Here is a 15290-nt window from a genome sequence, read left to right as displayed (position 1 = left end):
CCTGGTGCCATCTGCTGTGGCAAGCACTAGGCAGATGCGGATTGTGAGGGGAGACTTGTCTTTACACAGGTTCACAGACAGGCCAGGGGGAGTCACTTCTACTGGGATGGGAATAAAGGCTCTGTCTCTCTCTCTCTCCCTCTCCCCCTCTCTGTGTGTGTGTGTGTCTCTCTCTCCCTTTCCCTTTCCCTTTCCCCCTGCTCCTCCTTCTCCTCCTTCTCTCTCTCTCTCTCTCTCTCTCTCTCTCTCTCTCTCTCTCTCTCTCTCTCTCTCTCTCTCTCTCCTCCCTCTCTCTGTCTGTGTGATGTCTGTGTATACAGGAGCCCTCAGAGGACAGAAGATAGCATCAGATTTCTTGGAACTGTGTTACAGAACATTATGGTGCCGCGTGGGTACTGGGAACCAAACCCAGGTCTTCTGCAAGAGCAGCCAGAGCTCTGAGCTGTGCAGGAAGGTCGGCTCTTTCCCTGTGACTTGGCTGAGGGAGAAGAATAGCCCATGCTTTCAAGGCTTTCTTTAAACCTACTACTGTAACAAAGTAGGTTTCTCCTGGACACCAACGTGTGTAACCAGAAAGAAACCAGCTTCTACCAGAGAGCAGGTGGAGGCCATATGTCTGTTCTCTGAGCTCCGAAAAGACTCCCAGGGCAGCCATGGGGCCAGGACATGCGTATCCTACTGGGGGTTGGGGGGAGGATGCTTCTTTTCTTGGTGTATATTAGCATCATAATCCTAGACATTTTTTTAACCATAGCCATTTATTTTAGATCTTTTATCACCATGGAGAGACCTTGTAGGAAGGAAATTATAACCCATCTTATGTGTTTCTAGACATTCAGAAAGGTAGAAAAGGCTTTCATAGCCTTCCCTAAGGCTCTAGATCTGGATGTCACAGGCTATGTATTCTGATTCCCATCTTCAGAGTCTTCAGCTTTGGTCTCCATCAACGCCTAGACTATAAAGGATAAATGTGATGCTTTAAGGTAATGCAGGAGGGCAGAGCCTTGCAGGGCTATGGGCACTTCTGGTGGCCCAGGGCACCTGATCCTGGGGCCTAAGTGCTGGGTGGGCTAAATGAGCCAACCAGCTGATGTTACCGCAAGCCTCCAAAACATGTAATAAAGACAGAGTTCTGCTGTGTGTGGGACCCAGCTGAAATCTCAGCCCTGGGGAGGCTGAGATGGAGGATCACCTTGAGGCTAGCCTGGTCTATATAATAGTGAGTCTAGGCAAGCCTGGGCTACAGAGTAAATTCTTACTTGAAAATAAAACACCAAACCAAACCAAATAAACCAATTTCTTCTGGAAGTCTCCAAAGAAAAAAGTCAGGAAAATGTGGTTTCTCTCAGAGGACAAGGTTGATAATGCAGTTTTTGTCTCCCTAGCTTTCTAATTAGGGTCCTTGCTTCTATCTTTAATTCTCCAGTTATCTTTCAGTTGCCCATCTATACTATGGGCACCTTTCTCCCCCCTCAGCCCTCCTCCATCTTCATGCCAGCCAAGAGCTCTGATGAACAGTTTTTATAAAAACTGTTTTAAAAGTTTTTATATGTTCCCAAGGATGCCTGAGATGGGATACTCCAGGGTTTTTTGTTTTGTTTTGTTTTGAGGGTTTTTACTATGCACTAGAAATCTCTTTCAAGCTCAGTTCTGGGTGGAAATGTGCTGATGCAGGGAAGGGCAGCGCCATTTTCCCTAGAGCAGGGCACAGTCAGAACTCTCCTCAGTATTCCCTTTGAAGAACTTGGAGCAACTCAGAAATCCTCCTGTCCCAGCCCTTAATGTTAAGTGTCATTCTGGGTAGTGGTGGCACAAACTTTTAATCCCAGCACTCAGGAGACAGAGGCAATCGGATCTTTGGAGTTCTGAGTTTGAAGCCAGCCTAGTCTGCAGAGCAAGTTCCAGGACAGCTAAGGGTACACAGAGAAACCTTGTCTGGGGGGTGGGGAGGGTGGAGGGTGGTGGTGGGGTGGTGGTGGTGGGGAAGCAAAAAAGCAAAAAAAGCAAAACAAACAAACAAAAAACAAACAAACAAAACACACCTCAAACCAAAACAAACCAAAACAAAAAACCCTTGAGTATCCCATCTCAGACATCCTTGGGAACATCAAGATTCAAGGAGGACTAAAGACAAAAATATCCTAGAGATATGGTAGAGAGATAGTAAATAACTTTGATTGATTGTATAACCTAAAATCAGAGCAAATCTAACATTATAACCGGAGGCTGGGGGATAGCTTAGCAGATGAATGCATGCTCACGTGGTTCTGGGGACAGTCGTCAGCACCAATTATCATGCAAACAATAATCCAGACCCAAGTGTTCTCTGTTTCTTTCCACTCCCCCAAAATAGACACAAAACTCTCGGCCAATCCTGAGAGACACACAATCCAGGCCTTACTTGCCCTACCCCATGCTAATCTTTTTGTCTTATGTCCATGGTCTGTTACTAAGAATTCTTGGGAGAGGGCACAGTAGTTAAGAGTGACGACTGCTCTTCCAGAGGACATGGCTTTGGCTCCCAGCACTCACCATCTTCTGGAACTCCTATTGGGGGGGGGGGAACCTGACATGCTCTTTGGCCCTCTGCGGGCTCTGTGCACACGTGATACATAGACATACATGCAGGCAAAACCACCCATACACATAAAATAAAAATAATATTAAAACAAGGTTCGTGTCAAGCTTAGCTCTCTCTCCCTCATTAGACCAGAGACCCAACACAGAGGCGGCTGTCTGAGGGACGCTACAGGTGGCTGATTTTGTTGTACCCGCCCCAGATGGCTGTCATGGCAACAGCTTTCCACATGTCCTCCATATCCTTGCAACAGTCTAGGAAACATCTCCACCTTAGAGAGAACAAAGAACTGGAAACAATATACACACCTTATGGGTACACATGTTGATGTGTGTGGGGGTGAGAAGTCAATGTTGAGTGTTGTTTTGTTTTGGTTTTGTTTTTGTTTTTTCAAGACAGGGTTTCTCTGTGTAGCCCTGGCTGTCCTGGAACTCACTCTGTAGACCAGGCTGGCCTCGAACTCAGAAATCCACCTGCCTCTGCCTCTCAAGTGCTGGGATTACAGGCATGTGTCACCACTGCCCGGCATAAGGAGAAGGGGTCCTTTGGAACCGTAGTCAGTGCTCTTAACCGCTGAGCTACAACAAGTGCGGGGTGAGTTATTGAAAAACAACCTTCTACCTCATTTTAAGTTTGTGTGTGTGTGTATGTGTGTGTGTATACCATATGTGCAGGTGTCCTTGGAAGCCATAGGGGGGCATGATATCCCCTTTCGAGGCAGCTGTGAGCCCCTGGCATGGGCGGTGGAAACTGATGGGTCCTTGAGTATTGATAATTTCTGGGCTATCTCTCTGTTCCCCTTCTGCCTTATTTTTTGAGACAAGGACTCTCACTGAACCTGGAACTGCCAGGGATCCTCCTGTCTCTGCCTCCCCAACACTAAGATCGCAGGCACATGCACAGCACTTTTGCTTTCCTGATGTGAGTGCTGGCGCATTGAATTCTGACCCCCAGGCTTGCACTGAGCCCTCCCCTCAGCCTGTGTGTCTGTCTGTTTGCTTGCTTTCCAGTTGGCTGGTTGGGCTTTTTGTTGTTTGCTTTGTTTTAGTCAAGGACTCACTTAGCCCAGGCTGGCCTTGAACTCACTATGTAGCTGAGGCTAACCCTGAATTTGTACTCCTCCTGCCTCTGGGATAACAGGTGTGGACCACTGTATCCACTTTTATGTGGGGATGTGACTCGAACCCAGGGATTCATGGATTCCAGGCAAGTACTCTACAAACTTGACATCCTGAGTCTGTGAATTACAGAAATTGTTTCTGTTCTGCCTTCCTCCTGGGGACAGAATGAAGGAGGAGGAAGGTGGGAAACCGAAAGACCAGAGAGGGAGTCTATCGGGGCAGTGGGTGCCTTATCAAAAAAGACTGTAATAATTGAGCTTTCGAAAATAAGAGCTAAAGGGGGCCAGGCTATTTTTAGAATAATTCATGTGGGCATTTGCAGCCTCTTTCCTTCTGCACAGACAGAGCAGAATGTGGGTCATGCAGAAAAGCAGTTACCCTTGGAGTTAACCCGAGGGCAGTGTTCATTAGAAGACAAACCTTGTAAAATTCCACGGCACCTTCTCCTCTTACAAAGGTGACTTCTCTGAGGCCCAGGCACAACCAACCCTGACCTTTCATCCTTGGAAAAGAGTTTGACCACCACATTTGTCTCTAGTATCCTTAAGGATCATCCTTGGTCATTTCAGGAGATGCCAACATTCTTAGGATCAGCTGTAGTCTGCTTAGTCTGCCTCAGGAGAATTAGCACCAATGACCAAAGAATGTTCTCCTCAGGAAAGTCAGGCAAGGCCTGGCCTCGCCACGCCCAAAGTGCCACACCTCACCTCAAAGCTTTGCTTCTTAGACTGGCTCTTAATACTTCCCAAACAATGAGGTTGTCTGAGCACAGCAAGACAGTCTGTCTGTTTCTGGGCTCTCTCTCTCTCTCTCTCTCTCTCTCTCTCTCTCTCTCTCTCTTTCTTTTTTAAAACATGCTAAGAAAAGAATTGTCAAGAGGTCCTGCAGGCTAACAACAACAATAGTAACAAAAAACCTTTTGGTGTGATTGAAAAATTGAGAAACATGTAACTGTTGCCTAGTAAATGTAATTACGCTAGAAGGCAGTTTTTCATCTAACTACAGTAGCTATCCACTAACCATGGGGTTCATTCCAAAACCCAGAGGGCAGGCCTGAAATTGAACATAGTGACAAACACATTGTCTATGTTATATTAAGTGTATACTATATATTTTTCTATTAATAGCTATAGTCAATTTTAATTTATAGATTGAGAACAAAACTGATAATAGAGAAGTTCTAACAATATGCTGTAATAAAGTTATTGAAAAGCCATTAATTAGTGCATGTGTGTGTTATGTATGCAGTATATACATACATGTGTGTAACAAACGCATGCTTTCACGTGTTTGTGACCCTGTGTGTAGAGTCCAAAGTCCCATGTAGAGTCCAGAGGAAGAGGCTGACTGTCTTCTATTGGTTGCCCCTTTATTTAAGACAGGGTCTCTTCTTGATCCCATAAACCCATGCTAGCCCCTAGGATTCTTCTGTCAGCCTCTCAACACTGAGGTTACAGGAGCATGGGCTTCTGTGAGCATTGGAGATTTGAATTCATGTCTTCAGGTTTGCACAGCGAGCACTTCTACCCCTCCATTGGGCCATCTCCCTAGCACTACTTGTGAAATAGTAGCTTCTGATAGCTGAAATCATGAAGGAGGGACATCAGACACTGCAGAACTACTGTATGTCTTCTTTCCTTAGACAGATCACCTGCCTTTGTTGATCAAAAGACTGAGGCTCTGCTTCCTGTGGTCTGAACCGTGCGGCTGTTTCACAGCAGATAGTTTACCTCTAAGTCGTCTTTAAGATGAAGAAGATTAACAAGGTCCTTCTGAGAGCCACGTGACTGACTGGAAAGCCATGCTGATTACATCTAAAGGGGGATGCTAAAACGTATACCTGTTTGTCTACAGTAGGATTCAGTTCACATCTCCCATTGTAGAGTCCACAGCCTTTCAAAGGGACCAAGGGAGATTTTCTTCTTACATTTGTCTGTTCTCTCTCCCTTGCTGGACCCAAAGCTCCTTTCTTATAAATGTGTGTGTGTGTGTGTATGTGTGTGCACACTCACGAGGTTGTCTGAAGACAACCTGCAAGCGTCTGTTCTCTCCTTCTAACACGTGGGTTCCAGGAATTGAACTCAGGCCATCAGGCTTGACAGCAGTGCCATCGCCCACTGAGTCGCCTCACTGGCCCTTAAAATTCCTTGAGGGAAAAGTTTAAAAAGTTCTGCATGCCCAAAGGTACCTCACATGCCCTAAATGTGTGCATACGATCAAATATCCGTGAGTTTTGTCTGGGAGTCCTCAGGGCTCCGGGGAAGCATTACCTCATGGTTGGCAAATCGGATATCCCGAGAGAAGATGGTGGCCACCCAGTCGCACCCTAGCTTGACATCGATGTTCTGGGCAAGCTTCTCTAGGGTGGGGAGGTGGCTGGCTTGGAAGTGGTAGGCCAGCGTCACATGCAGCTGCTTCTTGTGAGGCTCCACGTGCACTTCTGGAAAATGGAAGGCAGCATTTGGGGGTTAGAAAGAAGAAATCACAACAATGGAGGAGACAGAAGAAAGGGCCCAGAAAGGTATCCTGTTCCCCAAATAACAAAGATGCCCTGGGAGAGGCAGCAGCGGAATTAAAGGGGTGGATCCCAGCCCTAATCAACCCACTGTCCCAGAGATAAAAATCCACAGACAGATGGCTTTTCAGCAGGAGCTGAGGATGGGTTCGGGTTAATCTTTTTGGCTGACTCCTCCTGAGACGTCCAGGGGCTCATCGCCAGCCCCTCCCTTCAGATGAAGGAAAGGAGACCTAATGGGCCAATGTGATTGATACGGAAATACAAAGCGGGTCTTGTGACTGTGTGACTGCTGGAGTGGCTGTCTTCATCTGGGATAGGATTTCCTGGATTCTTGGAGTATGGTAAAAAAAGAGGGGGCTCGGGAACACCTCACGGTATGAAGCAGGCCTTCCCAACAACACGTATGTGAATAGTTATTTGTAGAGAGCTGTCCTGGATGTTAGAGTATTTAGTAACACCCCCCCACCCCCAGCCTCGACCCTCTGGGTGGCAGCGCACTCCAAGTCATAACCATAGCAAAAATCATGCTACACATTGGCAAATGTCCCCTCAGGGTGACACTGCTCTGGGCTGTGGTCCACTCATTTGAAGGATGCATGCCATTATTCTAAAACACTAAAAATTAAGGGAGCCAGTCAAGTCTCAGAGAATAGCAGGTCGGATAAAGCAGAAATCCGGTCTTCTGGGTTTTAGCCCTTTTCCCATCATACTGCAGGGTGTTTCTGTGGAGAGTCCATGAGACGGGTCTTTGTGGCTGTTTCCACTATGTATACACTGGGCCTTCAGTACTTGTTGATGAAATGAGTACACATGGGCGAGCCTTCTCGAGCCACCCAGAAAGAAGAACAACACTAAATATACTTGCCGAAGGAATCTGGGTGAACCAGTAATTCTAGACAACACAGGCATGAGTTCTAGGGCAAAGACATAATGACCTACTTTTTCCACAAAGCTAGACCAGATACGTCAGGGTCATGTAGTTCTGACCATCACCACCAGGGGGCACCACAGGGACAGAGCCATAAAACCACCAAATTCTTAGTGACAGAAGATTCTTGGAGAGGGATTGGCAGTCTCCCATCCCCAAATGGGAAACCAATTCCATGACTGTCTCTCATTCCGTCTACACTTTAAGAACCCACCACAGTCTTGCTTTCCTGATTTGTAAAGGATATGAGGTTTTGTTTCTTGTAGTGATTTATGTGGGCTGACAATATCTAGTAAGACTTAAAAAAAATTTAGTAAAGGATTGGTCCCTGGCAGAAAGGGGGGAATTCAATCTAAGAAGACCCCTCTTCCCAAACCACAGGGAGTCTCTTCAGGACCTACAGTTCTTTTGAGAGCAGATACTGCAGTGGTTTGGGCTATGTGAGGGATTCTCTGAAGGACCACCACACACGCAATGCTAACATCAGTGAAGACCGACAGACACCCTATAAGAAAAATGCTGAAAGGACAGAGGAGTAAATTGATTGTGTGGCTTGGATCAGGTCTTGAAGTCTTTGGCCACCCCTAAATGTATGGCTGGAGAGCTGTGGGTATCCCCCAGTTTTTCATTTAGCACCTGGATTCAGGGGCTGGAGATTGAGCTCGGCTGTATGAAACCCTGGATTTCATCTCCAGGAACAGGGTGGTGCACAGAAGAATCCTGGTACCCTGGAGCTGGACACAAGAAGATTAAAAATTCATGGCCCAGCCACAGCTATAAAATAATTTTGAGGCCAGCCTGGGCTACATGAGACCTTATTTCAACATCAACTGTACAATAAAATCATCTACAAACACCACACTCTTCAACTTGGTGAATATTGTCAGGATTCACTATAGAGTGGCTTCACTCTACTACGGCCACTGCTGTGCAATGAACGCGGTCAGATCCAGATAAAAGCGTTCGTGAGTGGGGAGCCTAGAGGACGAAGGATGCTCTCTTAGATCTACTCCGGAGGAGTGGAGACTACAAAGAGCTACCTTTTCAGTTCAGAGTGAACAGTTAAGTCTCCTGGGAGTCTGGGAACAAGGCATGGACGAGCTCTTTGGCAGGTCACCAGGACGCAAAGAGGTGTACCATTTTCACAAGGGATGTGGGGTGATCTTTGCCAGAGGGGTCCATTTCTGCATGATCCTCCACCTCCTGTCTTCAGCCCTCTCCTCTGCAGAGGGTTCACACCATCTGGTCTTAAAAGTCTCCCATATGTCATAATGTTGAAGGCTTGGCCACCAGCCTGTAGTACCATGGGGAAAAGGTGGGGTCTCTAAGAGGTGGAGCCTACAGGGATGAGCTTCTGAAGGGGACCTTGGGACTCCAGCCCCTTGTGTTCACTCCTCCTGCTTCCCTTGAGGTGAGCAGGTTTGTTCTGTATACTCCTGCTGGGATGCTCTACCTCACAACAGGCCTACAGGCTACGGAGTCAACCACCATTGGCTAAAAACTATGGAACTATGAACCAAAATACATTCACTCCTCTTTGTAGGGTGACTGTCCCATAACCATCTCCCATCTGTGTCCTTTTGACCTCTGATGCTGAGATCCAGGACTGGGCTGACAGCGGCGGGTGTTCACCTGTTTTGGATGCAGCCTCTGCGGCAAAGTCAGCCGCGAACTTCTTAAGGACCTCTGCACTGTCTTCCTTTACGAAGAGCCCAATGAAGTTGGACGAGGTGTACAGCTCCAGGGGCAGCGGGGCGGAGAACTTACATTTCCATCGGCTGACAGTAGTCTGCAGGGCTTCCCCAAGAGCATCCACCTTGCTGTCCTCGCACTGGGGACAGAAAACAGACAGGTTTCATTATAGTCTGGGGGGCGGGGGGAAGAGAAGCCTGCAGCCCCCCCCCCTGCACTCAGTCTGTCCCCAGAGAGCTGAGGCTGATGACACAATTACTTAACCAGCATTCCTGCCCATGTAGAGGGGAAGAGCTTTGGGATCTCAATTAGACAGACGCTGTTTATCCATCCAGTGGGCAAATGAAACTAAGGAATGCATCATGACACCTCTTTCCCTCCTGTTGATCTGTTGTGGTTCCTGGGAACCTTGCCAGAATGCTATCTGATTGGTTAAGCAGAAAACGAAACCCAGGGTTGGGGTCGAGTTGTTGGTGAAAGGAAACACAATTTTATAGTGAATACAAGACAGTATGGTAATGACAGCTAGAAGCCACAAGATGTATTCTTGAAAACTGCTAAGGAGGGTGGATTTTAGGGCTGGGAACAGGATGCAAGGTTGGAGTCCTTTCTTAACATGTGAGAGGCTCTGTGCTCAATCCACAGCCCCAATGGCAACCAAGAGGATGAGGGCAGTAGGTGGTCAAGTTCTCAGCACAAACCAACAACGACCATAGGCAGTGTATATAGGAATCCACTCAGTCAACATTCCATAATGCTTACATAAATCAGTCATACCAGAAACCAAAATCTGTCAATTATGTAAGTTCTTTGGGCTGGGGAGATAGATGGCTCAGAGGTTAAGGGCACTCGGTGTTAGGGATGGTTTGTATATGTTTGGTCCAGGGAATGGCACTACTAGGAGTGGCCCTGTTGGAGTGGGTGTGTCACTGTGGGTGTGGGCTTTAAGATCCTCATCCTAGCTGCCTGGGAGTCAGTCTTCTCCTAGCAGCCTTCACATGAAAATGTAGAACTCTCAGTTTCTCCAGCACCATGCCTGCCTGGATGCTGCCATGTTGCTGCCTTGATGATAATGGACTGAACCTCTGAATCTGTAAGCAAGCCCTAATTAAATGTTGTCCTTTATAAGACTTGTCTTGGTCATGGTATCTGTTCACAGCAGTAAAACCCTAAGATGCTGTTCTCGCTGAGGACCCACATTTGGCTCCCTGCGCCTACATGATGGTTCATGAGTGTCTATAACACAGTTCCAGGGGACTCAACACCCTTCTCTGGGTTCTGTGTGTACCAGACATGGAAGGAGTGCACAGATATACAGCTATAAACATAAAATGATCAAGTATAAAAATAACCAGAGGGGGAGGCAGAGGATGTAGCTGTAGAGTGGGTAGAGTGCTTCCTAGTGTGCAGGAAGTGGAGGATTCCATCCCCAGCACCATGTAAGACTGGGTGGGGGAGAAATAAAGCAGATGTGGTGAGGTCCCATCTGCAAACTCAGCACTGAGAAAGAAAGCAAAGGCAGGAAGATCAGCAGTTCAAGGTCATCCTCAGCTATTCTGAGTTCTAGGTTAGCCTGGGATACTCGAGACTCTGCCCCCTGCCCCTGCCCTTGCCCCTGCCAAAAAGGCGGGCTAGGGAGATGACTCAGTGTGAGGGAGTATTTGCTTTGGGAGCATGAGGACCGGAGTTTAAATTCCAGGCATGACACCCTGGAATTATATTGTGTTGAATCTCCTGGAACTGTAGTTATAGACGTTAGTGAACCATCTCGTGGGTGTTTGTAAGCTCAACACAGGAAGCGTGAGGTAGCTGGAACCCAATAGCTCACTTAGTCAGTCTGCCCCCCCCCCCACCAAAGTGAGGTTCCAGTTCAGCTAGAGGCCCTGTTTCTAGGGAATAAGGTACCTGAGATTCAAAGGAGGACCGGGGAGAGGAGGAGGAAGAGTGGGAGGATTGGGGGAACAACAAACAAAGAAGCAGGAACACAGCCTCCAGCACTCTTTCAGCTGCTCCTCAGACAGCTGTTGTCTTCACCACCACTCCCATGATGCTTTGGAAGAAGAAAGAAGGAGGCTGGGGAGTGGTGACATCATCCACCTACCCTCTTTGGAGGGCTGGGAGGAAGGATGAGTGTCTCTAAACCCTAAATGCTTTCTTGCAAGATCCTGGGATGACTAAGAGGAAGTGATAATCGATTTAATTTTCAGAGTGAGCTGCTAGAGACAAGGTGTTAGGAACATGTTATTTACCTGAGAACCACACGAAGTGAGAATTATGTCCAGAAGGAAAAAAAAAACCCTAAAAGACCAAAGCAAAATGTATTTTTGAAAATTGTTTTTCCATCCTGCTTTGTGCGGAACACGTGAGGGTAAGTCAACTCCATCACTGTGGGGAGCAGAAGTAGGAGATGCATGCTTTATCTGCTATACTATGGAGGGTTGATTTAGCCTCTAAACAAGATTTTCCATAGACAGCTAGGGTGTGGATGAGGAACTGTGGAGGAGAAAGTCATCTCTCAGTCTCTAGAAAACTCTAGTAAGACCTCATGGTGATGCCAAGTGGGGGAAGTGGCTTTTCCCGTCTGTAAGCCCCTTATCTCGATCCCTCTCTGTGTGCCTTCCCACCTTGCCCTGAGAGTTGGCCCAGCACGGTGATACACGCCTATAATCACAGTACTTGGGAGGCTGAGGCAGGAGGATCAGGAATGCATCAGGATCATCCTCGGTGATGTAGCAAGCCTTAAGCTAGCCTGGGCTATGAGTCTCTGTCTCAAAAATAAACAGGAAGAAGTAGATCTCACTTGCAGTGCACACCATACAAGTATGAGGATGTGAGTTCAAAGCCTGGAACCACCTAAAAAAGCTGGCTGTGGTGCCATGGGCTTGTGACCCCAGGATCAGGGAGCCAGACTGGAGACATCTCTGGGACTTACTGGCTATTCTGCCTGCCTAGACTCCAATCAGCCTGGCTAGACTACAAGGTGGATGGATGGCTTCTGAGAAATTGCATCTGAGGTGGATGAGGTGCTTGTATGTGAACGTGTGCGCACGCACGCGCATGCGCGCACACACACACACACACACACACACACACACGCACACACGCATGCGCACACACACACACGCGCGCATGCACACACACACACGCGCATGCGCACGCGCACACACACACACACACACACACGGATATTCCTATCCTAAGAGTGGAGTGAGTAGACATTAAACACACATGAAGAAGCTACATCAATGGCTGACAGGCCAGACTTCCATCTTCCAAGGATCGGCTTATCCTTCCGGCTGTAGAAGTATATTATTGCCCTGATGCACTGAACCCAGATGTTCTAGGGCCTCAGCCGATGCCAGGAGACTGTAAGTAGGGGGAGGCCCTCACTGTGGACCACACTGACCTCTGGGAGGTCCACCCATTGCTGAGAGCTCCTAAATATCTCAGCCTTCTGGAAAAGCTCGGACACGGGGGAGACAGGGTGTGCAGTGTGGCTCACCATGAAGAACTGGCAGAGGGTGATGTGAGGGAAGATGTTGTGGGCCTTGTTCTTCCCACAGATCTGCTTGGACTGCTGCCAGAAGTCAGAGAGCTTCTGGGCTAACGGCCCAGTCGGGCGGAGGTAGAGGACATACTCCCGAGGCAGGGGGTCATCCAGGAAGGGGTCACCAACATGAGAGAACAACCTGTGGGAGATCAGAGAGACAAGAAAGTCTTGCTGGAGGACAATGGATGAGGAGGAAGTGAAGAGGCAGGCCCATCCCTCTCCGGGCCTCCCACCCCAGGACCACACGGAGAAGGGCTTCCATTTGTGCTGTAAAAATCCACCCTTTGAAGCTTACACACCCAACCAGCTCTCAGATGGAGAGGCTTCTGTTCTCCTCATCCCACAACTCCCTAAAAAAACCCAAAGCTGCTCTCCAGGAAGCATCCTTGGGTTAACTCCAAATCCATTCCCCACAGAGGAGTTTCCTTGCACACACCCTGTCCGTCCTTCAGCTCAGTCTACTCTGGAGCTCTTGTGCCTCCAAAGCAAAAGGAAGGTCCAGGAGGGTGGCCTGTGGGCTTCTCCTTGGGGATGACATCCTGGTAATGAGCAGGATATTTTTCTAAATTGGCCAGCTCAGCATCTACACACGTACAGTGAATCTTAAGGTGACTGGCAGGCCTCAGATAACTCGAGCCTCTATTTGGGAGGATTTTGAAAGCCTTTAAACAGATCGGAGGAGATACACACACCCGGGGGGCCAGGGCAGAGGAGGCAGTCAGTTTGATAAATGGGCCTGTCATGCTCGCCTCTTCCCCTCCTGGAAGGGTCCATTAGAAAAAGACTGCACAGCCGTACTCATCACAGACACTCAGAGTTAATTACATGCTATTTTCTCAATTTATTTATTTCATACCAACCAGTCACATGCTGCTTGGACGCTTCTTCCTCCTGTGGATGCCAGAGCCTTTTGTCTGCAAAAAGAAACCAAGTATCTATTGTTAGTATTTTTAGGCTTCCCCTCAACTCTTCTCACGAGGGTGGTGGAGTGGGCAGGGGCGACATCAGAGTTTGCCTTCCCTGTACAGCACTGCGGCATAGGAAAGCCTGAGGCAGGGGCTCCCGGAGGGTCCCAGGAAGGCAGGCAGAAGTCAGGACTAGTCATCAATTTCCATGTAATTAGCACTGGATTTGCATGCAGCCCAACATCCCATCGTCTATTTTCAGTTGTTTCCACATTAGGGTTTTATTTTCACTTCCCTAAAAGTTGCCATGTCTTTGCTTTTTCTCCTTGATTTTCACCCACTCATTTCCAATGACCTAGATCCCGTATAGAGCAGATTCTTACTCACAACCCTTGATGGAATGGGTGAGGAAGGACGTGAAGATGTGGTGCTAAATAGCTACAAGGACACTTGGATAACCTCACTTCCTCCTCCATGCCCCAATGACCCAGGGGGATCCATCATCACCAATTATTTTACAGTCATCTTAGGGGACAAAACAGAGCCAGGAGGCGCTACTAGCAGTTAGTTCTAGCAGTTACTTATGGAGAGACTGCCGGAAGCCCTCCTGATGGTGGGTCAGTAGCTAATAGGAGGCTCCCTGCAGTGAGCCCTGCAAGGCCAGGTCTGCCAGAGCCACTGAGATCTGGGTTTGCATCCCACTTTGGTGCTGCTCCATGCTTAAAAGTCAAAACTAACTACCATCTGATTCATCCGCACCATTCTGGGTGTGGGGAACAAGATTCACATGGTCCCTGTGCCGGTGGAATTCAGTCTAGTAGACAGGAAGATGAGAGCTAGAAGCTAACTGTTTGATTACGGGGCTAGGGGTGGGGGTCTGGGGTGGGGGGACAGGAACTGGGGAGAGAAGTGGCTATGTTGGCACACATCTTTGATCCTGCACTGGGGGAAGCAGAAGTCAACCTGGTCTACACAGAGAATCCTGGGCCAGCTTGTAGCCAGGGCTACAAGGTGAGACTTTGACTCAACAGTAATAGTAGTAGCAGTGGTAGTGGTAACAGTAGTAGTAATAATAGTAGTAACAGTAGTAGTGGTAGTGGTAGTAGTAATAGTAATATTACTGTAGTAGTAATAGTAGCAGTAATGAGAGTAGTAGTAGTAGTAGTAGTAGTAGTAATAGTAATAGTATTAGTAATGGAGGGAAAACCTGGCGACTTTGACAGCATACAGAACTCCAATGGCAGCCATGAGGCAGTGGCATTGTGAACTGTAAAGTGGCAACTCACTGGGAGCAGAGTGGTGGCCGTGGTGGTGAAAGACACCGTGCCTCTATTCTGTTAAGGAAGGTAAGGATGGGAAGTATTTCATGGAGCCTTGGCCAGTGCCTGACACATCACAGGTGGCCAGATCACTTTCAAAGCAGGCCATCAATAAGTGATCACTCCTGTGACCCTTCTGCTACCCTGACTTGGGCTCCTTGGGCAGAAGGGAGGAATTCAAACTGAACTGTCACTCTTCCCAAGCATCCTTTCCCTGTTCATCTGTTGAAGCTGGGTCTCTTTCTTTCACGACCCCCCCCATAGACCACTCAGAGCCACAAGTGAGTGAGTCTCTGGGTCAGGCTGGGAGGGACCTCAGACATCAATTGTGAACCCAGTTTCTTCAGTCTCCCAAGGAAAACTCCAGTGGAGAGATGTGAAGAAATCTGCTCTAAGCAGCCTGGCGGAGGCACTGCTTAGCAAAGGGGTTGTGGTTCTGTCACCACTGCTGAGAGCTAAGTCAGGCCTGGCTTTTCTCCCAGCCCAGCTCCCTGTGATCAGCTACCTGGCACAGCACTGTGAGATACAAACTTACTCACTGGAATGAAGAAGACCCAGAGAAATGGAGGCAGACCCCTGGGGAAGGAAGCTGGTCCAAAGCGGCCAGAAGCAGGGAGTACTCTTCTACCACACCTTTGCACACTGTCCCGGGACTGAGACTCATGTCTCCCCTTTTTAA

At 48.2% G+C, this 15290-nt stretch overlaps 1 protein-coding gene across 2 annotated transcripts in view; it reads right to left on the bottom strand.

The window, feature by feature from the left end:
• The window catches only part of Ubash3b (ubiquitin associated and SH3 domain containing B), a 147530-nt gene that overhangs the window by 25485 nt on the left and 106755 nt on the right, over positions 1 to 15290 (bottom strand). Inside the window, exons 2-5 of one of the 2 annotated variants that reach the window (XM_052188615.1) lie at positions 13248 to 13301; positions 12340 to 12526; positions 8778 to 8976; positions 5970 to 6139 (exon numbers count right to left, since the gene is read on the bottom strand). In XM_052188615.1, coding sequence (XP_052044575.1) covers positions 5970 to 6139; positions 8778 to 8976; positions 12340 to 12526; positions 13248 to 13301 — 610 coding nt within the window. Of the gene's footprint in view, positions 1 to 5969; positions 6140 to 8777; positions 8977 to 12339; positions 12527 to 13243; positions 13302 to 15290 lie in introns of both variants that reach the window. The other variant, XM_052188616.1, reaches the window with a different exon arrangement.

Source organism: Apodemus sylvaticus, chromosome 7, assembly GCF_947179515.1.
Source record: "Apodemus sylvaticus chromosome 7, mApoSyl1.1, whole genome shotgun sequence".
NCBI classification, from domain to species: Eukaryota; Metazoa; Chordata; class Mammalia; order Rodentia; family Muridae; genus Apodemus; species Apodemus sylvaticus.
The sequence above is the reverse complement of the archived record's forward strand: the minus strand, read 5'-3'. Positions and strand labels throughout refer to the sequence as shown.